At 60.8% G+C, this 24,348-nt stretch overlaps 1 protein-coding gene across 1 annotated transcript; it reads right to left on the reverse strand.

Moving 5' to 3' along the window:
- Positions 1-277: 277 nt before the first annotated feature.
- On the reverse strand, positions 278-23,493 carry SOGA1 (suppressor of glucose, autophagy associated 1). The gene is given in 17 exon segments (XM_029964936.1): positions 278-424; positions 520-1,191; positions 1,194-1,435; positions 1,438-1,970; positions 2,209-2,279; positions 2,667-2,738; positions 2,835-3,086; positions 4,099-4,266; positions 4,851-4,958; positions 5,136-5,366; positions 5,691-5,816; positions 5,979-6,098; positions 7,089-8,315; positions 11,104-11,166; positions 13,746-13,904; positions 15,365-15,589; positions 23,387-23,493. Coding segments are annotated over 16 exon segments (4,389 nt in total). The 5' UTR covers positions 15,563-15,589; positions 23,387-23,493.
- Between the last annotated feature and the right edge of the window lie 855 nt (positions 23,494-24,348).

Below are 24,348 nucleotides of genomic sequence, written 5' to 3' on the forward strand. Positions count from 1 at the left end.
TGGGCACCGGTGCGGACCCCCCAGTGCCGGCAGCGGGAGGTGAAGTGACCACCCTGGCCGGGATGTCCCCACGCCCCCCAGGGCTACCGGCAGCCTCCGGCCCCACATCTGCTTCGTAAGCGTCCCCGCCGGGGGCGAGGGGACGTTTAGGAGACAGATGCGCCCGCGCCGCCTCCGAGAGGGGCCCCCGCGGGCGTCAGCGCGGGCGCTCTTCTGGCAGGACTCCGGATAGCAGGCACTGGATAGCTGCGTCCCCCCCCCGGCCCCCGTCCTTCACTCACATCGGGCCCCGCGGCTTCTCCTCACGCCCTGGGGGGGTCCGCGGGGTGCAGTTGCACTTGGAGGGGGAGTGCGCGGACGGCGGAGGGGACGGCCGGGCGAAGCAGGAGGTGAGGGACTGGGAGCTGCAGTCACACGCCGTGTCCTGCAAAAATAGACAGGGCACAGCGGGGTTAGAGGGGCCGGGCACCCCGACCCCCGCCACGGCGGGACACCCCGGGGGGCACCGTGCCTCGTTACCTCGCTGGCTAAGGCCGAGATGAGGTCGGGGTCCCGCAGGGCTGTGTCCTTACTGCCCTGCCCGGGGGACGAGGGCTTGGGGTCCTCGCAGCTGCTCTGCTTGAGGACCTTCTTGTTCAGGACGCGGGAGATGTTTTCAGCTGGGTGGTGGGTGACGACGCTGGGGTGCTCGGCTCTCTTGCTGCCCTCCTCCCCAGCGGCCTCCTTCTTCTCCTGGGGGGTGGTGGGGCTCTGTGCCCGCCCGCAGACATTCCTGAAGAACTCCTGCACGAGGCCATACTTGGGTGCTTCAGGCTTGGCCCGGCTGCTCTCAGGGCAGCCCGGCTTCCAGATGGACTCGGTGCTGCCCGCGTGCTCCACCACGCTGAACAAGCTGGACAAGCCGTCGTTGATGTTGCTGAGGACGGGGCTGTCGCGGGTGGTGGTGGAGCGGGCCCAGGCAGAGCCGTTCTGCTTGCCCTGGTGCAAGTTCCACAGGCTCCTGTCCTTGGAGGCGTCCAGCTTGGAGGAAGACCTCCTCTGGAGCTTCGGAGAGCCGTATTTTGGGGAGCAGCACGGCCGCTCGATCCTGGAGTGGACCTTATCCAGGGAGGAGGAGATCTGCTTGCTGCGCACGGACACGAGGGAGGAGCTGCGCGGGGACCAGCTCTTGCCGTGCACGCCTGGCGCCGCGCGGTGAGGTCGGTCTGGAGGCGACGCTCACCGTCTGGGATGGTCTTGTGTCCCCAGTGGGCCAGCCCCACCGTCTGGCTGGAGGTGCTTTTCACCTTCCTCTCGAGGGAGCTGGAGCGGATGGCCTGCCGCACGCAGTTGGTGATCTCCTTCATGTCGTCGCTCATGTTGCCCGAGATCTCCAGGTCGTGCAGCGCCGGCGGGAAGCGCGGCACCGGCGGCACCGCGCCCTCCACCGCGCCGCGTCCAGCAGCTCCCGCTGCTGCTTGGAGAAGTTGCACAGCCACTGGCTGTAGGTGCCCTCGGTGCTGGCCGACTCCTCCGGCTCCTTCGGCTTGGCCATGGTGAACAAGAACCCGGGTTCGATCATGATCTTGCCCTCCTTGTTGTGCACCAGAGGCGCCTCCAGCCGCCGCACCACCGGCGGGCTGTAGTAGATGCGGATCCCGGTCTTGTCGGGCGCCGTGTAGCTCCTCTGTATTTGTTTGTGGGCTGGGTCGTGCCCGGAGAGGCTGCTTGCCCGAGAGTAGTCCCAGGAGGACACGCCCAGCTTCTCCTTGGCCAGGCTGTCGGGGGCGGGTTGTTCAATATTCACATATGTACAGTTGGAGGGAGGAACACTGGCGCTGTCCCGGATCCCATTGGGCAGCAGCTGGGTGGCTGAGGATGATTTTTTGCCCCGGGCATGGTCACCCAGCCCTGGCACGGTCTTTCCAGGGAGGTAGGGAGAACAGTCGAGCAAGCTTTCGAACTCTGACATGGAGGAAACCGACTTGGTCCTGTGGGGAGAGGATTGGGATCAAAAGGGGACAGAGCAGCAGGCTGGGGGACAGTTGAAGGCACGCTGCTCCCACCACAATGGGACCTTCTCGGGCACCCAGTCCTACTCCTCATGGGGAGCCCTTGGCCTCCAGGACTACCCTGGACCATGGCTGCATCTCTCCCTGATTGTCAGGGATGTCAAGCCTAGGGGCCTTCTCCGTGCCCTGGAGACCATGCAGGCACCAGCACACTCACCTTTTGAGGTTGGTTCCCTTGGCTTCTGTTTCAGAGATTGTCTCCTTGTCTGTGATTTTCTCATTGAGAGCCTAGGAGGGCACAGGAGAAAGCTCTGGGGTCAGCCAGCACAGGACCAAAGCACAGAGACGGGCTGGAGCATGGGCTGCATCCTGCTCACCTCCAGCACCACCAGCTTCCCACACACTCCCAGGCCCAGCATCCCATTCCCAGGGTTGCATGGGGCTCACTGCACCCACACCTATTTTAAATCAGCTTTTTATAACCCCATGGAAGCTCTTGGGGTTCAGCTATGCCCTCCACCCTCTCATTCTTCCCAATTCCTGATGCTCCCATTTGCAGCATCATTTGCTGTTTAAGAGGGTGTTAACTGGGGTAAACACAACCTCCCACCTAACCCTTAGCATAGACCTGAGCCCAACGAGCACCCTGAGAGTCCTCCACCTTCTCTTACCCACCTCTTTCCAGTTGCTGCCATGCTTCTCCATTTCCGAGTGCTTCAATGCCCATGGGTTGGATCCTTTCTGCAACTGGAGAATGTGACAGTTATTCAACAGCTGCAATATGTGCCCCTCTGGGCAAGTGGCAGAGGCTGGAGGACACGTTCAGGATGGGGGACATCATACCTGGTTGAGTTTGTTCTGCAGGTCCTTTGCTTGCTGCTCTGCCTGCTGCTGCTCCTCCTTGAAGCGAGCCAGCAGCTCCACCTTCTCCTGGTTCCAGTTCTTCTCACTGATCTGCAGCTGCTTGGTGAGGTCCATGACAGCGCTGTAGGACTCTGCCAAGAGATGCTGGTGCTCCTCACGCTCCCTCTTCAGTGCCACCTTCCAGTCCGGCAGCGCTCGCTCTGCGATCCCTTTGCCTGCCTTTGACTCCAGCTGCAGGGACACATTGGTGGCTGTGGGGGACCCATGGCTCCAGAGTGGTGCTGGACACCTCCAGCAGAGGGGCAAGGCTGCGGGCATCCCGCTTCCCAGTGCTGGTCCCATGCTGCCAGCTCGGTCAGCAAGCGTGTCCCCAAGGCTGTGTGCTGTGGGCACCATGGCCAGCCCTGGCTTGCAGCCACGTTGTGCCAGCTGGCCTGGCAGATGGTCACCCAGTGGGACACAGGGCTGAACGTCCTGCCTGCCTGGCTGTGCTCTGCCCACACTCCTCCATGGGGGACCTGGCTCCTGGAGAGGGGCAGCATCGCCTGCAGGGCTGGCAGAGCAGACCCTGAGGATGCTGCTGCCACTGGGGTGCTGCCACCACGGCAGCTCTGCTCTCTTTTGAGGGGGAGTGGGGACTTGGGGACCACCGCTGAGCTCTGCCTGGAGAAATCCTGCCTGGAAAGCACTGGCACCTGCTCTAGGGAGCAGAGCTGACGTACAGCTGTGGGCTGCTGCCAACACAGCGTGATGGAGCGGAAACCCCTCAGCACTGGGAGGGCAGGGCTGGGGGACCAACGGGACTGACTCTGCAGGCAGAAGCCCAGGCTGCCCTCCCTCCACCTCCTGCCCCCACCACAGCCATGCATTCCTTTTGCAGCATCCACAGGGATGCAGAGCCCCCACCTGCACTGTAACTCGGGAGAGGAGAGGAGGGCTGTGATGCCACCCTCAGATGCCTGTCCTGGGCAGGGATGCTGAGCCCCTGTCCCATCCCACCCCCCCATACAAACCCAGCAGAGGAATAAAGAGCATCCTCTGCTGCTCCACAGTCAGATTTCCATGCCAGCCTCGTTGCTATAGAAACTCGCCTGCCTGAGCGGCTGCTAATTAAGATTCCCACAGTGCCACCCTGCTCCCAGCCCTGCCCAACGGCCAGTGCTTGGCACGGGGCACAGGCCCCCAGCCCCCAGCCAGGCAAGGAGGGGGCTCTGCCAGCCCGCGGGGTGCCCAGGGCTCCCACCTGGGCAATGTGGCACTTGAGCTCGGCGCGCTCCATCTCCCAGGCAGCCTTGGCCTTGGTGAACTGCTGCTGCAGCTCGCTGGCCCCGCGCCGCTCCTCCCGCAGCTCCGTGCACAGCTCCTTCAGGGTCACCTTCATGTCGGCCAGAGTCTTGATGCACTCGTTGGGCTGCCAAGGGAGCAGGGGTGAGCACGGGGAGCTGGGACCCAGAGGGTACCCAAGCGGGTGGGACTCCATGGAAGCTGCCCTCTCTGTATCCCAGCCCTGCTCCCAAGGCAGGAACCACCCCTGGGGGTGATGTGTCTGCACTGAGCATCCCCACCCAGCCATGCACCCCGAGAGGAACCACCACCCCATGTCACTTGGCAGCAGCTGTGTCAGTAAGAGCCCTCAGCAAACACTCACTGGTACCAGTGGCTCCTTGAGGGCAAAGCAACGTCACCCTGCAGAAATCCCCTCCTCCCTGCCCCAGCCCGGAGTGCTGTGATTCCTGGGGCTCTGCAAGGTTTCCCCAAGGGCTGAGAGGAGCTGCTCCCAGGTCCCCAGGGTCCTGGTCCCCACACTCCCTCCCTGCACGCTCATGCCCTCAGTGGTGGCCCCATTGCATCCCCATCAAAGCAGGATAAGGGAGCTCAGCCCCTGGGCTCCAGTCTGCACAGGTTGAACCTCACATATGGCACTGCAAGACCACAGCCATGGAGGGGGCTGATCCTGCCCCGATCCACCCCTGGGCTTGTGGGGACCCCACTCACTGTGTTGGGGGTCCAGGTGTCCCCAGCACACATCTTGTTGTCTGCCTGTTGCTGTGGGGCGAGCTCCTCCTCCTCCAGCAGCAGGTACAGCTCCTTCATGCTGTTCACCTGCGGGAGACACCACGGCTGGGCTGAGGAGGGGACCCACAGCCCACGGCCAGGGACAGGGGACACCCAAACAGCCCTGGGTGGGACGTGTAGGCACAAGGGACAGCCCTGGGGAGGCCCAACAGCGTGTTCCCCCCTCCAAGGCAGCTGAGGTGGGAGCCCCTCAGCCCACTGTACCTCCAAAAAGTCCTCGCCCTCACTGTGCACCATCTTGCCCTGGCGCCAGCGCTTGAGGAACCACTTGAGCTTCATGAAGAGCAGAAGGAAGCTCTGCCTGAACTGCTGTGACTCCTGCACCAGCAGATTCTTCTCCTGGCTCCAGAACTTCTGCTCCAGCCGCCTCTGCAGGTTCAGGCTCTGCAGCTCAAACTCCCGCCGCAGCAGCGCTTTCTGGTGGTCCTCCTTCAGCTGTGGAGAGATGTGTGGGCACCTGGGGTGGTGTCTCCACCCCAGGGTCTGGGCTGAGCCTGGTGTCAGCCCCATATCCCTATTGTGGGGACCTGCAATGCCCTGGCAGTGCGCTGGGGACACCAGAGCCATCGAGGCAGCGCCACAGGGGAAGCTCTGCATGGCTGCACACCCATGTGAGAGGAGTGAGCTCAGCCTGTGTCCCTTGAAGGTGGGACATGCTGTGTGCGCTCCCAGGTGACACTCAGGTCCCCGAGCGGGTCATTGGGCTGGGGCTGGAGGTGACACAGCCACAGGTGTGGGGACAGGCTGCTGCCTACCCACCTGGCAGATCTTCTGTGAGAAGTTGTCCACCTCGTCCTTCCTCAGCTGCCTCTCCTGCGAGAGCTGCTCCTGCAGCCCCCGCAGGCTCTCGTTGGCCTCTGACAGCACCAGCTGCAGCTCCTTCATCTGCAACAGCCCGGAGAGACCACGGGGATGGTGGGCTGTGTCGGGCTGCACCTCCCCGTGTCCCTCCCCAACGGGGCTCTGCAGCTTCCCCAGTGCCCAGCTGTCAGCCCTGTCCCACAGCCCTGCTGGCCCAGGGGACGTGGCTCCCTGCCCGTGTCATACCTCAGTGGCGTAGGAGTCGTTCTCCTCAGGCCGGCAGGTTTTGTAGCTCCGGGGATGTGTGGGGTCCGTGTCCTTGGCGTGGGGGATGCGGAAAGGGTCGGCGTCCCTAAAATCAGGCTGCTGCATGCGTGGGCAAGTTAATGAGAACAAACCAAAAGAGCGGGAAGAAAAAAAAGCCAGAAAACAAAACAATGGGTCTCCGAAACAGTAAAGAACTACAAGACGACAAAAAGGATGAGGAGGAGAAGGAGCTTCATCACCATGGCGGGAGACAATGCAGAAACCAAAAGGAAACACAGGATGAGGAGACACGTGGCCTGGATTGTTTGGGGAAAGGGGAAGAAAGAGAGAAAGAGGGAAAAAATGTGCAAACACCAGTTACGGTGCCATGCAGTGACTGGGGGAGACTGGGACCCGGGACTGGTAGGACCACATGCAGAAAAATAGGACTCTGAACAAGGGAGTGTGCTCCAGAAAAGGGGCTGTGCCCGCAGCCCCAACCACCACTGACATCCCTGGTCCCCAGCATGAGCTGGGACCCCTGAGAGGAGGGTGATAGCAGGGCATGAGCTGCTCTCCACTGCTCCAAAGGTGTTCCTCATTGGATGCCGATTTGCCCTGGAGCCTTTGGTCTCCAAATTATCCTGCTTGGGCACCCCTGGGGGCTGAGGCTTCCTGCAAGCGGGGTCCCCACAATTTGGGCTGCTTTCAGGGGCTACAGGCTGCTCTCCTCCCACCCAGCTCATCCCCAACATGAAAGAGCTTCCAAGCTGGGGATGTTGGGTTGAGCAGCCAAAACATCAGCCCCTGATAAGGAAGGATTGCACCTGAGAGCCCCTGGCCACAGGCAGGGCAGCCTCGGCACGACCAGCCTGTGCTGGGGTGTGCCAAGATGCCCACTGCCTCCTGCCCTGGGCACACTCTGTTGGAGCAGAGTCCTACCTTGTCCCCGGTGCCACTGGCATGCAGTGAGGTGTTAGTCTGGATTTCGCTTTAGAGAGGCAGGAGGGAGGTTACACTGGGGATCAGGGTTTGCTCCATTAAAGCAGGAGGAAATGGGGCAGCAAATAAAGCAGCAGCTGCTGTGAGGGATGTGGGAAGAAGCTGTACCTGGAAGTCGGAGGAATGGTCCTTCTGCAACCCCTCTTTGGTGACGTCGTGGCTGCTGGGGCTGGAGAAGGGGAAAGAGTCTGTGTGCTCCTTGATGCCGCCGGTGAGGTGGTCCACCTTCCTCACGAGGCAGCCCAGGTCCTGCTGGAGCACTCCCAGCCGCATGAGGAGCACGTTCATCAGCTTGGCGTCGCTGGGGCTCTCACCACCACTGCCCACCGCCTCGCCCAGCAGCACCCCCGCGCACTCGTTGTCCAAGCAAGCCTTCAGCCCGGAGGTGAAGCCGTTGGCATCCGAAATTAAGACGTCGATCGCTTTGCTGACGAGCGTCGCCTGGTCCCTGATGCCCAGCAAGGTCTCCAGGTCTTTGGGCTTGAGCACCTTGGCGGGGCCATCGAGCACCTTCCCGTTGCCAGGCACCCTGTCCTGCCCGTCGGCCTCGCCCGTGCTGTCCCTCCAGCCGACGGTGGGGACGCACTGTGCCGAGTCTCCGGCCTCGGCGTCGGTCTCCAGCATGGGCCGGGTGGTCTGGCAGGAGGCCAGGTCGCAGCGCTGCAGGTTGGAGAGCAGCACGCGGTTCTCGTACTGCAGCTTCTTCACCTTCCCGCTCAGCTCGCTGATCTGCACCTTGGCCGTGGCCAGCTCCTCCTGCGAGGGCTCGCTGACCACCGAGCAGCTGTCCTCCGACAGCGTCACGTCCAGCTCGTGGTCCGACTTGTACTTGCTCAGCTCGTTCAGCAGGAGCTTGTTCTGGTCCTCCAGCTCCAGCAGCGAGCGCCTCAGCAGCTCGGCCTCCTCCTCCACGAACTGCAGGTGCCGGCGCAGCTCCGCCACCATGTCCCCTCCGTCCCCGCAGCTCGAGATGCCCACCAGGAACCGTGTGTCCTGCCCTGGCAGCTCCCTGTCCCCCTGGCCCTTCATGTCGTCCATCTCCGCCCGCAGCCCGCGGTTCTCCACCTCCAGCTCCACTATCCTCCGGCTGAGGATGTTGGCTTCCTCCTCCACCAGCTTGAGGTGCACCTTCAGCTCGGCCTCGCGGGAATGGGGAGAGTCAGCCAGCTCCTCCACGGAGAGGGAGCTGTCCAGGTCCCCGTACAGGGACCGGTACTTCAGCAGCTCCTCCTTCATCCCGTCATTCTCCTTGGCCAGCTTGGTCAGCTTCTTGCACATCAGGGCCGACTCCTCCTTGGCAAAATGCAGCTGGCACTTCAGGTCTGCGCTGTCCTCCTGGGGACACGGAGGGCGTGGGTGTTAGAAAGGTGCTCACAGGGGCCATGGCGGCTCTGAGAGAGCCCTGGGGACATGCCACCCTCCCATCCCAGTCAGCCCAGGGAACCTGCAGCCACTCATGGAGGGGAAAAAGCTTTGAGATCTATCCTGGAGGCTTTCAGGGACAGCACCGAGCCTGGGCAAGGAGACCCATGGCTCTGGCCCCAGGAAGGACATTGAGCCACCAGCAGGGATGTGTAGACCAAGCCCAGCCCAATCCACCACAGGGCAGAGGAGAAAAGAAAGCTGTCAAGACTCCACAGGGCAAAATAAAAGTCACCAAGGTTTCCTCCCAAAAGCCAGCAAGCACTGAAACAACTGGCACTGCTGCCACTGCACTGCACCCTCCCCTAGGCTCTGCTCCTCCCACTCAGCCCTAAACACTCCATCACAGAGCAGAGAAGCAGCAGTTTCAGCTGGAAAACTCCCGAAAACCAGCCCTTGGTCTCGCTGCCACCACTTTGCCAGGAGACTGAAAACCCAAGCAAAGCCTCAGCATCAGCTCTCTGGTCCCTTCCCAGCCCCTTTGCTTCTCAGGACTGTTTCTCTGTGTGTTTGTTTTCTTTTTTTATTTAGCAGTTAGGACCTTGGCTATTTGCCCAGACAGACCGTTCCTCTGCTCTGGGAAGCTTTTTGGATGGAGGACCAGGATTTCCTGACGTCCAGCTCGCAGCTTCCCGTGCCGTGGGGTCACTTGAGTGCTCTGAGCTCTGGTGTGGTGGCTGCCAGGAGGGGACCTGCCTGGCCGTGACCCTCACCCTGCTGCTCTCGCTGGAGCTGGGTGGGTGCTGGAGGTGGCCAAGCCCTTTGGCCAGGTGGCTGCTGGCCCTGGCAGCCCTTTTCATAGCTGAGCTCATCTCCTTTCCCCTTTTCCTGGCTGGCAGAAACAATCTGTCCCCCTCTTTGGATGTTCCAGGCCCCAGCTCTCCCAGCCATGCCCACCCTCACAACCCTAAACCCTGCAGCAGATATTTACTCTGCAAACTTCCTGGACTGCTCATAACAAGGGTGATGGGAAGGGGGGGGGATCCCATGAGTTTGGGGTGACATTTCATTCCCCAAATGTCCTGCTGTGACCACAGGAACCACACTACTGCTGTTCTGTGCTCGTGCACAGAGACATGGCCTCGTTAAGGCGCATTAAACTGCGTCCCCCTAATTAGCTGTGGAGATTAGGGGAGGGCTGGCGGGCAGCTCTCCCCGCCAGGGCAGACATGACCTCAGTTCCTGTTTTTCCAGGGGAAAAAAAAAAGCAGCGGCCCGGCGTGTCCCTCTACCCCTTGGCATCTCCAGAGGGACACACACATCCCCAGGACCCTCTCGAGTGTCCCTGGGGTCTGGGCAGACCTTGGTGTTGAGTCTGTCCCCCACAGCTCCATTTTTGGTGAGTGCTGATGCTCACCCAGCTTGGCTTGGGCAGGAAAGGGGCCCAGGAAGCCACCGATGAGTCACAAGCATCTGTGCCCCCAGGGCCACCAGCCCTGCCACTGGAGAGGGAGCGGATGGAGGGGCCACATCCAGGGGCATTTGCACCCAGGGAAGCCCAGGGTGGGCTCCTTCCTGGAGCATTAGTCCCATCACAGAGCTGGGGCTGCATCCAGCCCTGCATCCCCAGGCTGAGGGGTCTCAGCTCCGCAGGAGTGTGGGAAGCAGAAGGGGTTTTACTGCTGCCAAAAGCTGGGGGTTGTTTCCTGCCCCAGGAGGAGACAGAGGAGGGGCTTCAGCCTTGGGAAAGGGGTGATGGAGGGGCCTCCTCAGCTCGGGACAGAGCCGGCTGTAGGTGCAAAGCCACAGTCTGCTCTCTGGGGAAGTGGGGGAAGGACGCTGGGCTGGCCGGAAAAGGGATCTTGAGGATGGAGTTAAAGAGAAATAACAAATGAACGACTGAAGGGGAAAGTCTTTGAGGGCCTAGGGATCCCTGTCCTGCAGCTGCACAGAGTGGGCTGTGCCAGCAAGGACACAGGTCACCCAGAACCCCTGGGGTGCTCGGGGTCCCTGCCATGAGATGCTCTCAGTCAGGAGTAGCTTTACAGCATCTCCTTCCCTGCTCCAGCTTTGGGGGAACAGATCTGCTCCCTAAAATAAACCTTTCATGTCTTTTTGCCTTTGAAAGAGGATTTTTCCTCTTGCCTATCTATCCCAGCAACAGCAGCTCTGCCTCTCCCAGCCCTGGTAACAGCATTAGCGAGTCACAGCAGCTCAGCCCAACAGCAAGTGACAGCTGAAATCCTGCTGCCACCAGCAAATCCCCCATCCCCTCCTCTGCCCCGGCAACCTGCGAGGGGCAGGGACAGCGTGTGGCCTCCAGCCATGCCCCGTGGGGACCCTCTGCTCTCCCAGACCCCTCTAGGCTCCTGGGCCACTCTCAAGCACAGCTGTTGACAGGCAGGAGGGACCCAGGCTGTGACAGCCACAATCCAAGGGCATGAGCAGCTTTGAAACGTAAAAGCCGAAGTCCTTCAGCTCCTTACACAGGGAAAGGGTTAAAGCCACCGCCTGGCCACTGCTGCTCCATTGATAAATGAGACAAGGGAGCGGCTGAGGACAAAGAGGATGGCCCAGCACATCAATCCCTCCCTTATGCGGGGGCTTTGAGAGGCAGGAAAGCTCTGCAAAGCCCTGCAAGGAGGGGATGGCACTGCCATGCCCAGATTTAGTCCTGGGCTGGGCGTATTCTCCAGCTGGCACCATGACCTGGGTGTTGGTGGGTCACTGTGGCGTGTCCTGGATGCACTGGCACTGATACCTGCACTGATGGCTTCTTCTCTGTCTTCCCAAGGGAGCGAGACCCCCGTTTCTTGAGGGAATTCTGCAGAGAGCAGAGAGAGCTGTTACTCGTAGCAAGCACACAGCACCCCAGTGCAGACAGACAGACAGACAGACCCAGCATCCACGCCAACTTTTCCAGCTGCTTGTGAACCCCAGGAATACACCCAAGCCCCAGTGGGCTGAGGGAGGCCCTTTGCTTGGAGGGAGCTGGACTGGCGAGCATCACATCATGAGGTTTGGCCAGAAATTCCCCCTGCAGGCAAGCGAGCAGTGAGAGAGCAGGAGTGAGCAGGAAATGAGCCATGGAGAGTGGAGAGGCTGAGTCACAGTCACTGTCAGGGCTGGATGGAGCAGGGAATCCAACCCCCAGGCCAAGGGACAGCTCTCAGGGCATTCCAGTGTGAGAGCAGCAGTTGATGACATTCCCCATCGCCTTTTCCCCAAGCAAGGGACACATCCTGGTCACTCAGCTATGGTGAGGGCTCCTCAGCAGGACAATGCTGACTCTGCTCTCAGGGTCTCTGGGGACACAAGGGACAATGTCCAGGCTAGTGAGGACAGCTGGGAGATGGGGAAGGCAGGCAGAGCAGTAAGGGAGACCAAAAGTGTGAGAAAAAAGCGGGTGCCCAGAGCACCCTGGGGAGGGGAGCTGGGGGAAAACCTTCAAGAACATCCACACAGCCCCCATGAGCACGATCCATGCAGCTGCCCTGGACCTATTTCCAAGCTGGTGCTGAGGCCCAACAGCCAAAGAAAGCAGCTGTGAAATGTAAGCTGCTGCCTGTGCCAAGGTGCCGGGCTCCAGGCTTTCCTATTAAGGCCACGACCATCACTGGAGCTGCTGGAGCTGCAGAGCCTCTCCCAGGGGCTGGCTGTGCCACGTCGACATCCCTCACCCTCATTGCGCTGGGGACTGGGGCTGGCACAGGACATCACCAGCCTCAAACAGCCCCAAGCACCCCAGGCACAGCACCCTGGGTCAGGGGACATTGCTCCACCTTGGGAGCATCCCTTGGGGTGGCTGTACCCGAGAGCCTGGTCACAGCCTAGCTCCACGTGGCAGGTTTGGCCCCCCAGGAGATGCTATGTAGGGGTAGAGCAGAGAGGAAAATGCCTGTGCCTTTGGGGACGATCCCCAGACAATTATCCAATTATGGGAGAAACCTCTTGGAAGGGAGAAATAATCAGCCCTGAGGGGTGAGCCCAGCCCTGTGCAGCCTCTTGGCTTGGCTGCTAACGAGCTCTGCCAGGCTCTGCGCCCTCCAGCAGCAGGGAGGAGGTGGAGGAGGGCTGTTAGCTCACTTTGACTAATGTTTGCCTAATTAGCACTCTGCAATCAGTGAGTAACCCCAACGCCCTTGCTAGCCTGGGGACACTCCATCCCGAGCTTGGGGACCGTCTCTGAGCTTGTACCCGCCAGCAGCATCCCCCCGGGCTCGGGCAGCTGCAGAGGGGCTGTATCCTGTCCTGTCCCACGCTCTTCAGCCAGGGCAAGGCAGCAGCTGCCTCTCGGAGCCCCCCTCACACTGACCACGCAACCATTTTCTCTGCCTGTTTTCCAGGCGCGGGAGAGCTCCCTCCCAGCTCCCACCGCTGCCATTTGTTATTCAGCCCGCGCTCCCGGCTGCAGGGAAACCCATTCATGGCTGTCAGTGCAAGCCTGCACAGCCCAGGGACGAGACACCCCGCGCGGGGGACACTGCTCCGTGTCACCAGCGGGAGGATGCTGAGAGGGGACGGGTGTGACCACGGCCGGGTCCTGCAGCTCCTTCCCAGGAGCGGGTCCCGGCATTAAACGGAGCCGGCCCCAGAGATCCCAAGCCGTGTGCAGGAAGCACGGTGGGGGAAGTGAGAGCTCTGCCTTCCCTGTTCTCCTCCCCCACACTGCCCTGATGGCTCAGCCAGCGGTGCTTCCCGAGGCCCCCCGGGGACCAAAGGCATCCCGGGCAGTAAGGAAGTGGGTTACAAGCGCTGCAATGGATCACAAGTCCATGCTGTCACTGGGATGCCTTTCCTATCACCAGGGATAACATCCTGCCAGGAGCTGGTCCCAAATGTGGCACACAGTGCCCTGGACCTGTGCATATGGGTACATGTGTGGCTGCCCAGGACACAGAGGGGGTTGTGCACCCACCCAGCTCTGCAGCACCACCAGGACACCTTCAGGACACTGCTGGGACACCACTGGGACACAGCTGCCACACACCCCATGGCTCAGCCCAGTTTGAACCAGCAGCATGTGGTCAGGATACATCCAGCACCGGGCACTGTGCCAGGGACACACAGACCCCACACATCACGCTGGGCTTTGCCCAGTGGGAGTTGGGCACGGCCCAGGTGGCCAGGCTGAGCAAGTGGCTGAGGACATATAAAGTGTCTCTAGCACAGGGGGGGAAGCCCTGCAGCCCCCCTAGATGGGGCAGAGCCAGCCCGTGCCCGCAGGGTGGGATGAATCGTGCCGAGGGCAGGCACTGCTCAAGTTTCACAAGCATCTGCAGCAGGGTTTGGGTTTCAGTGACTCAAGCAGGGTTGGGGGATCCCATCATTCAGGGCCAGGACACCTGCTACGAGCAGAGCCTTGGGGACTCCTCCCGGGGCCCCCTCCCGTGTCCCGCTCACCTCTCGGAGCTTGTCCATCTCGTTCTGCACCACCTGCTTGGCCAGCTCGGTCTCGATGAGCCGCTGGCGCAGGTCCTCGTTCTCCTCCTCCAGCCTGATCCTCTTCTTCTCCACCACCTCCAGCTCATTGTGGAGCCGCACAGAGACGTCCTTGGCCACCTGGGGACACAACAGGGGTCTCATCAGACTGCTACACTGTGCAGGGGGCTGGGACTGCAGCTCCTGGGAACCTACAACACTCATGCAGAGAACGTCAGGCTGTTACTGAGATCCTCTGGAGCAGACATTGGTGGGTGACACTCTGACTCCTGTGTGCCCCCATCCCCTGGCCAACCTGCCTCCTCCATCTCTAATCCAATGCTGTTGTTGCCTTTTTCTACCTTTTTCCCACACCATGACACTGGAAAAGCCCCCAGACAGTTGGAAAATCTGTTGGGAAGCATCAGAACAGGCAGCCTCTCACTGTGGGCAGCAGCTGTGCTGGTCAGGAGAAAGGCGAGCTGCTGCATCACATTACAGAAAAACCAGCAGCTGCCCCGAGGTGAAGGGTGCCTACACCCACCTCAGAGCCTCCCCTCTCTCCAGATCCCTGCAAGGGAGCAGCCCCTGGCATAAAGGGAGCTTAATAGCACAAAACATTCACTCTTGCATACATAGGAAGGGAAAAATTGTCCCCAGTGCCCGTGTTCCCCTGCACAGCCCAGGACACCAGCGCTGAGAGGAAGCAGCAAGCCCCTCTGTAGGGCTGGGGGAGCTCAGGCCATGGGGTCAGGCTCCTGTTCCCCCAAGGATGGGCTGTGCTTTCTTTCCCATAAAGGGAGAAGCCAGAGGAGGCGTTTTTGGCAGCAGCAGCCCAAGCTGGGGGCTGATGGGAGGTTTGGGGAGGGGATCAGGGCCCCAGCAGGGATGGGCAGCACAAGGCGGGTTCGCAGCCCTACACTTGTGTTACCAGGACCGGCTGTTTTCTGCTCAAAAAACAAAGTTAGTCCTCGAGCTGCTGCCCATCCATGCAGAGCTGTCTCCGACGGGCACCGCACCCCCCTCCTGGCAGCAGCTGTGTCAGCAAGAGCCCTCAGCAAACACTCACTGGCACCAGCAGCTCCTTGAGGGCAAAGCAACGTCACCCTGCAGAAATCCCCTCCTCCCTGCCCCAGCCTGGAGTGCTGTGATTCCTGGGGCTCTGCAAGGTTTCCCCAAGGGTTGAGAGGAGCAGCTCCCAGGTCCCCAGGGTCCTGGTCCCCACACTCCCTCCCTGCACGCTCATGCCCTCAGTGGTGGCCCCATTGCATCCCCATCAAAGCAGGATAAGGGAGCTCCAGTCTGCACAGGATGAACCTCACATATGGCACTGAGAGCCCCATCCTTGGGCCATGCTGGCCATCTCCACCCCGAGATGTCCTCAGACCTGGGGTCTGAGTGCAGCCAAAGCACTGCTCCCACTTCTCACATCACCACTGCTCGTGGGGAATCACGATGTCCCCATCAACGGCCTCACAAACAGCACAGCCCCACGGAGCTCCCCACCCCCCCACATCCCCCGCCGCCTCCACACGGCCACAACTCATCAAGAACCACTGTGGGGGCCCTGCCTGGGTGGGGACGTCCCCTGCCAGGCTCACCTTGACGTCCTGCTCGAGGCTGTGGATGAGCTCTCCGTCCACCTGGCCGGTCTGTGCCACGCGCAGGCTGCGGCGCTCGGCCTTGCGCAGCCGGTACTGCAGGATGCGGCACGTCTTGCTGGCCTGGTCCAGCTGCTGCCGGAGCTCCTGCAGCTGGTACACGTCCTCCTCCATGTAGACATCCCTCATCTCCAGCATCTCGGCGCGCAGCTCCTCGATCTCATCCTGTGGGGAGACGTGTGTCGGAGGGGGCAGACCTGTGGGACATCTCGCCACGGTGGCTCCCCTGCCCTCCTCCACCCCACGAGCCATTTTCACAGACCTTCAACTCCTTGGGTCAAGCCCAGTTCTGGCAGGAAAAGGGCTCAGAGCCAGCTGGGCACCATCACCCACAGGCGAGCCAGACACCCGTTGGGGGGGAACAGTCAACACGGGCGCCTGAGAATATTTGTGGTAAAAGAAAGAGGAAGGTGGGGGAGGGAGAGGAGCTGCAGGAGCAGCTCAGGCGGCAGGCACGGGGAGAAAAATTAGGTTATCTTTGGAAAAGATGTGTCAGGGAGGCAAGGGAGGGAAGGAGGAGACGGCAGGCGAGGACAGGGGAGGCAACACAGGGACATGAACGAGATGTCACCAGCGAGGGGAACCAGAGCTTGCCCCTTGTTTTGCCACCAAGCAGCAGTCAATGAGCTGGGTGCCCACTTCCACCCCTTCCCAGTCCCATCAGCTCTCCCAGGGATAAACCTCTCCCAGACCACCACAGCCTCTGGCATGAAGCCTTTGCATCACTGTCACAGCAGGGCCAGGGGTTGCTGGCACCAGTGCCAACCGAAAGCATCCTCCAGGGCTGCAGCACACAACTGCTGTGGAACCCCCAGTGCCACCCCCTCATCCAGCACAGGGTTGTGGCCACTGGGAATGCTCAAGGACTGTCCCCTATGGATCCACACAGGCTGCACTGCCCAAAGCTCCTTTCATGTAGCCATAAACAGATTCAACCCAAATCCTAAGCAAATGCTCCAGCCATCACACTGGCTGTTCTCCTCAACAAGAGCCAGTGGACCCAGCACACCCCTGCTAAGGGATCAAGTACCTGCATTCCTGCCCAAAACCCTGCCACTAAACACCACCCACTGCTGCCAAACACAACTGCCACTTGAGAAGCGAGGGGCTCACACTGCCACCCTGCACCACGGCATGGCCAGGGGAGGGACACGAGGATCCAGCACAGGCAGTGGGGATGCTCAGCCCTGATTCACCCTGGGCAGAGGGGGACAGGACCCCCCTGCTCCCCACACTGCCCATGACAGTGTCCTAGAGCCTGAGACTGCAGCTCTGTGCCGGCTCTGCCAGGCGCTGGCACCGCGGCTGCCGTGCTCGCCCGGCCCAGACAAAGCCCCAGCTGCAAGAACTCCCCAAAAGGCAGAGCTGAGCCCAGGGAGGGGGGTGGCAGCTGCAGGGACAAGTCACAGTCACTCACTGTTGGCTTTAAACACTTTGTGACAAAGAAGGAACGTCAATTAGACAATCCCAGATTATCTCCTGGCCTGGGCTGGCAGAGCCCGGTGGCACCATGGCCACCAGTGTCCGGCCACCCTCCAGTGCTCTGCTGCTTGCTGGGGGGTCTTGAGAACAACAGCAGAGCAGAAATAGCCTGAGGCTCCGAGATGGGCTGCAGGAGGTCCCAGGGACAGCCAGCCAGGCTGTTCCAGGGACAGCCAGAGACCGCCCTGTGAAAGGGCATCACTGCAGACACGTTTTGGAAACCCCTCCGGACACCTGAAATCCCCCCGGATTTCAGATGTGAAATCCCCCATGGATGAACCACATGTGCTGGCAGACAGCCCTGTGGTGGCTGTGACACACCCTGGGGTGACAAACTCGCTGGGAACCCACCCCCATGGCAGTGCTACAGCCCTGGGGACACCAGCAAAACCCCCACGAGCCAAACCAGCCCAGGGAGCTGGTTTATGGCATCTATTCCTTGGGAGCTTTCATAAGACAAAAAGCATTATGGATTGCAGGTGAGCAGGCGCAGTGCAACGGGTGGTGGAAAACAGCCTCGCTACCAAAGTCAGGGGAATCGTGGCTTGAATACAATTCCAACCCCACTCCAGCACGGACCATTCCTGCTCCCGTTTGCTATGCGGCTTCCCCAGGCAGCAGCTGAGCAGGGCAGGGAGCAGGGACCTTGGAAAAAACCCAACCAAACCTTGCATTTGCTTGGAAGGAAGCCTGGGCTTGCCCTGCTAAGAGCTCCTGCTTGTTTATGCCTCGGGTTGTAGCAACCGTTATTTTAGGGGGAGGCCGTGTCCAGCGTGAACCACAATCCACAGCCCTGTGGCACAGCCCTGAGCTGCTCCTTCACTGCCTGCTTCCCTGTGGAGTGGGGCTGGGGGATTTTGAAGCAGGGCTGGCACTGGGGGGGGCTGGGAAAGCGGTGCCTCCCTTCACTCCAGCTGCAGGAATTTACCTGCATCCTATAATGCCAATAAACCCTTGGAGTGGCCACAGCCCGGCAGCCCCAGCTAGCCCCAAGGAAGGAAGCCACGCCACTAAGCTATAGTAAGGGGATTAGGACTGGGGAGTGGAAAAATGCCAGCTAACTGGAGGAGACCTTAGGAGGGCAGAGCTGACCTCCTTCACAGCCAGGCCATGGCAAAAGAGCAGCCCTGTGGGGTCTGGAGGCAGCACAGGGGGCTCTTTATGGATTCAGGAGTCCGTGACAGCCACTGAGCCTCACCCTGTGCATCTGCACATCTTCCAGAGTTGAAGTCCAACTCAGCAAAAAATCCATTGGACTAAGGTGAGAGCAGAGCCAGGGGAAGGGAGGAAACCCCATAGAAACACCACAAATTCAGGGGTGGCACTGTGAGCATGGTGCACCGTAAGCAGTGCTACATGAAGTGCGAAATGGAGACGAGGTGGGCAACACTGAGGAGGAGATAAATGACTTCTCTCCAACACAGCTGCTGTGCTCAGCCACTTGTCCCATAAACAACAGGGTGCCCACCCCTGTGTGCAGTCACAGCCTCCAAACACTCCTGGGGTGCTCACGCCCTCCATCCTCCAGGATTACCCACTGCTGCATCCTGCTCATCCTGTCTCTGCAGCAGCAAAGATTTCATGGTGTTTTTACACCAGAAATCACCTGACTTGGAAAAGACACTGGGAATCTGCAGTCCAGGGAGACTCATTTGAATGCCCAAAGGACTGTGTGCAGAAGCAAACAGCCCATTTTGTGTCTGCAGGAGCCAGGTTACCCTCGATGGAGGAGCCCAAGAGACAACCTTCCTTCAACCTCCTCTGCACAAACCTCGGAGACAACTGTCTCTCCCTAGGGAGGTTATTAAGGAAACTAAGAAGCGGAAAGGTGGGATGCAAAGTGCCTGGTTCCAGTTCAGGAAAAAGGAACCGTGCATTTTCGGAGCAGGAGGAGGTAACAGCCGTGTCCACACATCCACTTGCAGGACAGCAGCTCTTCCTGGAAGGGCAAGACCTGGAAAGGGCTGAGCTTTAGGGTGATGGCCCTGAGCAGCGGCAGGGCAGAAGGGGGGCCAGTGGGGACAGCAGACCACACCTCAAAATGCAGACCAGACCCATCAAAGGTTGCAAGAAGAAGAGTTAAACCTTGGATCTCCTGCCCAAGGGGAGTTACCTGCTGGCTTCAGTGAGTGCAAGAATGCAGCGAGCTCAGAGCAGAGCAGGGCACTCTGCGCAACAGCAGCTCCTCAGCAGGACCCGCTATCTCTGGGAAGCAGAAAGCAGCCAGGGATACAAAACAGGATCATGCAAATGCCGCCATGGCTGGCTCTGGAGCCGCTGCCAGCACACACACCCTCACTTTGGCAGCCCCAGGCTCTGGGGCACAGCCAAGCAGCAGCCGCCTGGCCGTGGGGGACGGGCAGCGCTTTGGGGGGCACAGCCCTGCCTGCATCCCCCACCAGCACCCCTAAACCTCAGTGCGGGATGTAGAGGAGGAGAAAGGCTGGAAGCTGCCTGGATGTTTTGCAGTGATGCCTTTGTGCAAATCTCAGGGTCCTGCTGGCAGCGGCTGCGCCTGCGGCTCCCTCCCCTCGTGCAAAGACAGGGATTACCGTGCAGGAGCAACAAGCACCGGCTTCCTCCGAGATTACAGGACAAAAGCAGCAGCTTTCAATTAACTCTGAGCGCCCGTCAGGCAGGAGAGGGAATTATGCTAGAATTTGATAGGGAGAAAATAAAATCAGAGGGGGTTCTTAAAGGAAACTGCCCAGGGTGCTTAGGCATGTCCCTTTCTAGACAGGGGTTCCCAGCAAATGCAGCTCAGCCCGAGCCTGTGCTGGGGTGCAGTGGGTGGAAGGATGGGCAAGGCACACCCATATCACACAAAAGGTGCGATTTTTTTTTTTAGATGCATTAACAGCAGCTCTAGCCCAGTTCTGACAGCAACCACCAGCCATCCTTCCCTCCACGTCACGCTGGATGGAGCTCAGTGCAGCACTCTGTGCACTGATCCCTGCCCCTGGCCAGCACACCAGCTCCCACTCAGCACTGGGAATGAGGGAAAAATCAACATTTCTCGGCTTTACGCCTGCCCCCATAAATTCACAGGCAAACAGCTGGGGGCTCTCTGCAGCCCAACCCCATGTCGTGCACCATCCAAAAAGGCAAGAGGCTGCAAAGACCTCTCCATGGCAAAGCCATGTGCCCTGGCTCTGCAGGTGGTTACTGGGATCTCTGGGAATTGTCCCTGTCCCTGTGGCTGGGTAAAATCTGAGCAGCAGCAGAGCAGGGCCCCAGTGCCAACCAGGCTGCCCAGACACAGCCCCCAGTGCCCCTTTGGGATGCTCTGAGAGCCCTCGCTGGTGGTATGTGCTGGTCCCTGACTGCCTTGGGGAAAACAAGGCACCCACTCACTCTGCATGTTTCTCCTAGAGCTGGGAAATGCATGCAAACCCCGAGGGATGTGGGATGACTCAGGGCAGGGAGCGGGAGGGGGGCAAGCAGTAGGAAGGCACAGGCAGGGCTGTGCTCCCAGCATTATATGGCTCTTGCCTAAACCCCTTCCCGCAGAGAGGAGAGGAAAGGGTTTGCAGGCATCCCCTCCCCTCGCTCCAAACCCTCTCCATGCCCACTCTTTGTCTGCCTGTCCCTCTGCAGCTGCTGCCGTATCACATCTCACATTTTCCAGCCCGCTGAGCAGGGCTGGGAGCTGCTCTCCAGCACACGGCTCAGCGACAGTGAGACGGGGCAAGGACACCCAAGACACCTCCTCCCTCACCAGGCTGCCAACCTGCACGTGAGGAACGGCCCCTTTTTGGGAAAACACTTGGAATAACCCATTTAGGGAGGGTTACAGCAGGTGCACCACCCTGGGAGCAGGGACAAGAGGAGGCACCGGCCCGCCCGGTGCTCCCAGGGTGGAAGGAGAGAGGCAGAGCCTTGCACAGATCTGGGCTGGAAAGAGAAATGGGTGAAGTGTGTTTAAACATGTACATTTTATTATGTCAGCCGAGGAAAGATGGGACGTGAGCTGGCACTGCTGGAGCTCTGCTGGGAAGCTCCCAAACCCAGCGTGCAGCACACGGGCGTAGTAGTACCACACACGTCTGGCTCATGCCAGAACGTCACCAAAACCCTCCCACCCCCAAAAATCCTCATCTCCCTTTCAGTACGCACTAGGTTTTAGCTGGCTCTGGTGAATACATTAAAAAAAAAAATATTCATCTGCAGCTACTTGAGTGAGTCCTAGGAAATAAGTCACCTTGGATAAGCCTGATTCACCCATACCCGAGGAGAAGGGAGCTGCGTGGCAAGGCAGGCAATGCCAACGCTTGGGTTAGGGCTTTATTTTTGCCCTAAGTCCTCAAATCCCTGAATTTTTAGCACAGACAGCACAAGCCAGCACTCTGCTGCAGCCCAGCCCAGTTTTCTGCTCCTTGCTGGAGAAACTAGGCAAACCTTCCAGCATTTTTTGGAGCACAAGGGGAGTGTGCTCTGGGCTTCTGCCCAGCTGAAGCCAGGGTACCACCCCAGTCTTCTGCTTGAGCGTCAGGAGAAGCGAGCTCCAACACGGAAACAGGGATATAAGCAGGATGCACATGCCAGGGAGGAGACACACATGCTGACAGAGAAGGGAGGATGCCACCAGCATCCCCACGGTCAGTCTTGGTGCACACCTCCAGCAGCTCTCCACTTTCCCACTGCTCCTGGCCAGGGGATTTGAGCTGCCACTCCTCATGGCAGGTAAAACACTCACACCCCACATGCCTGCAGCTTGCCAGGAAGGAGATCCTGTGGAAATGGAGGAAGCAATCGCTCTGTCCACAGGAATGGCAGCGCTCACACGCATGTTCTTGGAAACGGAGGGGCCTCATCTGTATTTTTCCAACTCCCAGTAAATCAAAGCCCTTAAGCTGTTGCTGCTAATTCTGGCAGGAGTTGGGACACCAGCTGTGAACTGAGGCTTTGCTAACGGACAAAGGGCCTGATTGACCATCTTCGAGCATGTCACCAGTGCCCAGCTCCCACCTCGGGGCTGCAGTCCCGACACATTTACGAACGTGGGCACCAGCAGATGAGAGCTGGCCTGACTTCCAACCTGTGGCATCCGAAGAGCAGCCAGGGACACCTGGTACCCATCCCTGAGCCCTGCAGCATGTGGCTGCACAAGCATCTCAAGCACAGCTCCACCCTGAAGGGGAGTGGAGGGTTCAAAACGCCTGCAGCCCCCTGGGACGTGGCACCTGGTGGGTGCTGGTGCCCACCCTGCAGCAGGCAGAGTGTGCCAAAGTGCACCAGGCCAATGTGTGACCAGAGGCAGAATGGCTCCGTGCCCCTGTCCCCTCACAGCATGTCTGCCCTGGCTTCACCATGCACCCATGAACCAGGCAGCCACTCTGCACGCCTGGAAAAAGGCCCCAGGGAGCACAGGAACCAGGGGGAAGAAGAGAGCTGGAAAATCTCCTGAGGGTCTGGCAGCATCAGCAGGCAGGGAGAGCAGCAGGGAGCATCCTACCCTGTGCCAAGCTGGGCTGTGCCCAGCTGCACAAGGTCAGGTTATGCCATATTGTGTCCCAGGATAGCAAACCAGGCTGAGCCAAACCGTGCCATGCTGAGCTGCACCTTACTAAGCTGTGCCAGCCCAGGCTGTGCTGAGCCTCGCCATGCTGAGCTAGGGCCATGCTAGGCTTGGCCATGCTACACCCATCTGTGCTGTGCCAGGGCAAGCCATGCCCAGCTGGGTAATGCCAGGCTGAGCTGGCCCATGTTGTGCCAGTGCCTGCCCTGTGCCAAGCCATGCCACGATACGCTGAGCCAAGCAGTGCCAGCCATGCCACACCACGCTGGACCATGCCCAGCTGGGCCATGCTGTGCCACAGCCATAGAGCTCTCCCTAAGTCCAGTGGGGCCATGCCAGGCTTAGTTAAGCTGGGCCCTACATCCAGTCATGCCACACTGTGCCAAGATGAGCCAAGCCAGGCCCAGCCACAACATGCCAGGTCATCCCTGGCTGTGCCATGCCAGTGATGCCATGCTGGGCTGAGCCATGCCAAGCCCTGCACCCAGCCATAGTGTGCTAGTCTGCCCAACAAAGTCAGGCCAGGCTGTGCTTGGTGATGTTGGGCCAGGCTGAGTCAGGGCACCCTGGGCTGAGACAAACTGTGCCCTGTGCCCAGCCATGCCCTGGGGTGCCCTGCACCACACTGTACCTAAGGATGCTGTGCCACACAGAGCTACACTTTGGGATGCTGTGCTGTGCCATGCCATGCCATTCCCAGGGATGCTGTGCCATGCTATTGCCCAGAGGTGCTGTGCCATGCCGAGCCGTGCACAGGGATGCCACACCATGCCATGCTACGTCCAAGGATGCTGTGCCATGCTGAGCCGTGCCCTCAGATGCCCTGCAAAGCTCTAGGACGTTTAACCACGCTACGGACAGCGATGCCGACCCTGGCTGACCCGTGCCACGTTTTGCCACAGTACTGCCCAGGGATACCACGCCACACCGAGCCGTGCCCGGGGACGTCCCGCCGTGCCCACCTTGAGATAGTCGTTCTCGGAGCGCAGGTCCTCCAGCTCGCGGAGCAGCCCGTCGGTGCCGGCGTCCAGCAGCTCCTCGGTGAGGTCGGAGAAGGCGAGCGAGGTGCTGAGCTGCAGGCGGCTGCTGGCCACGGAGGCGACCGAGGGCTCCTCGGGCAGCGGCGACGCCTCCCCGGCCGAGGGCGGCGGCGGCGGGGCGCTGCCGGGGGGATCGCCCAAATCGCTGGCCGTCCTCAGCCACAACTCGCAGCGAGAGCAGCTTTTCGCCTCCTCCGAGGCGGCTGCAGTCCGTACTACCTCCGGTGCTGTCGGTCAGCCCCGGAGGCTCGCCCGGGCGCGGGCAACCCGAGCCGGGCACCGACGCCGTTCTCCGCGCCCCCGGGGGCCGCCGGTGTCGGCTTCCGTGCCGCCGGCCCCTTGGCCGCGCCGCGCCGCGCACCCGCCGGCCCCTTTCCCGCTCGGCGCGAGCCCCCGCCGGCCCCGCTTCTCGGCCGCCCGTCCTTGCCGCGCCGCCGCGGGTGCGGTTGCGGGTGCGGGTGCGGTGGCGCCTCCGCCCGCCGACAGGCCGCGGGCCGCGCCCGGGTGCCCACCCCGGGGCCGCCGGGCGGCCGTTTGCTTCTTGGCCAGCGACCAGCCGGGCACCTCCTTGGGGCGGGCGGGCGACGGCGCCCGCTGCGGCTTCTTCTTCTTCTCCGGAGCGCGGCGGAGTGGAGGCGGGCCCGGGCGGCGCGGGGGCGACCCGGCTGCCGCCTCGGCTCCCATCTTCCCGCTGCGCTGCGCTGGGGCTCGCCCGGCCTTGCGGCTTGCGGCCCCGGCCTCGGTCCCCGGCTCCGCCCCGCCGCCGCCGCCGGCGGGGACGAGCGGCGGGCGGCGACCAAAAGGCCGGCGGAGGAAGTGAGGGGAGAGCGGGGGGGGGTTGGTGGTGGTTGGCCGTGCTGGCGGCAACAGCGACCCCTCCGCCC

This window comes from Manacus vitellinus, unplaced genomic scaffold (genome assembly GCF_001715985.3).
Source record: "Manacus vitellinus isolate BGI_N305 unplaced genomic scaffold, ASM171598v3 scaffold_85_pilon, whole genome shotgun sequence".
Taxonomy (NCBI): Eukaryota; Metazoa; Chordata; class Aves; order Passeriformes; family Pipridae; genus Manacus; species Manacus vitellinus.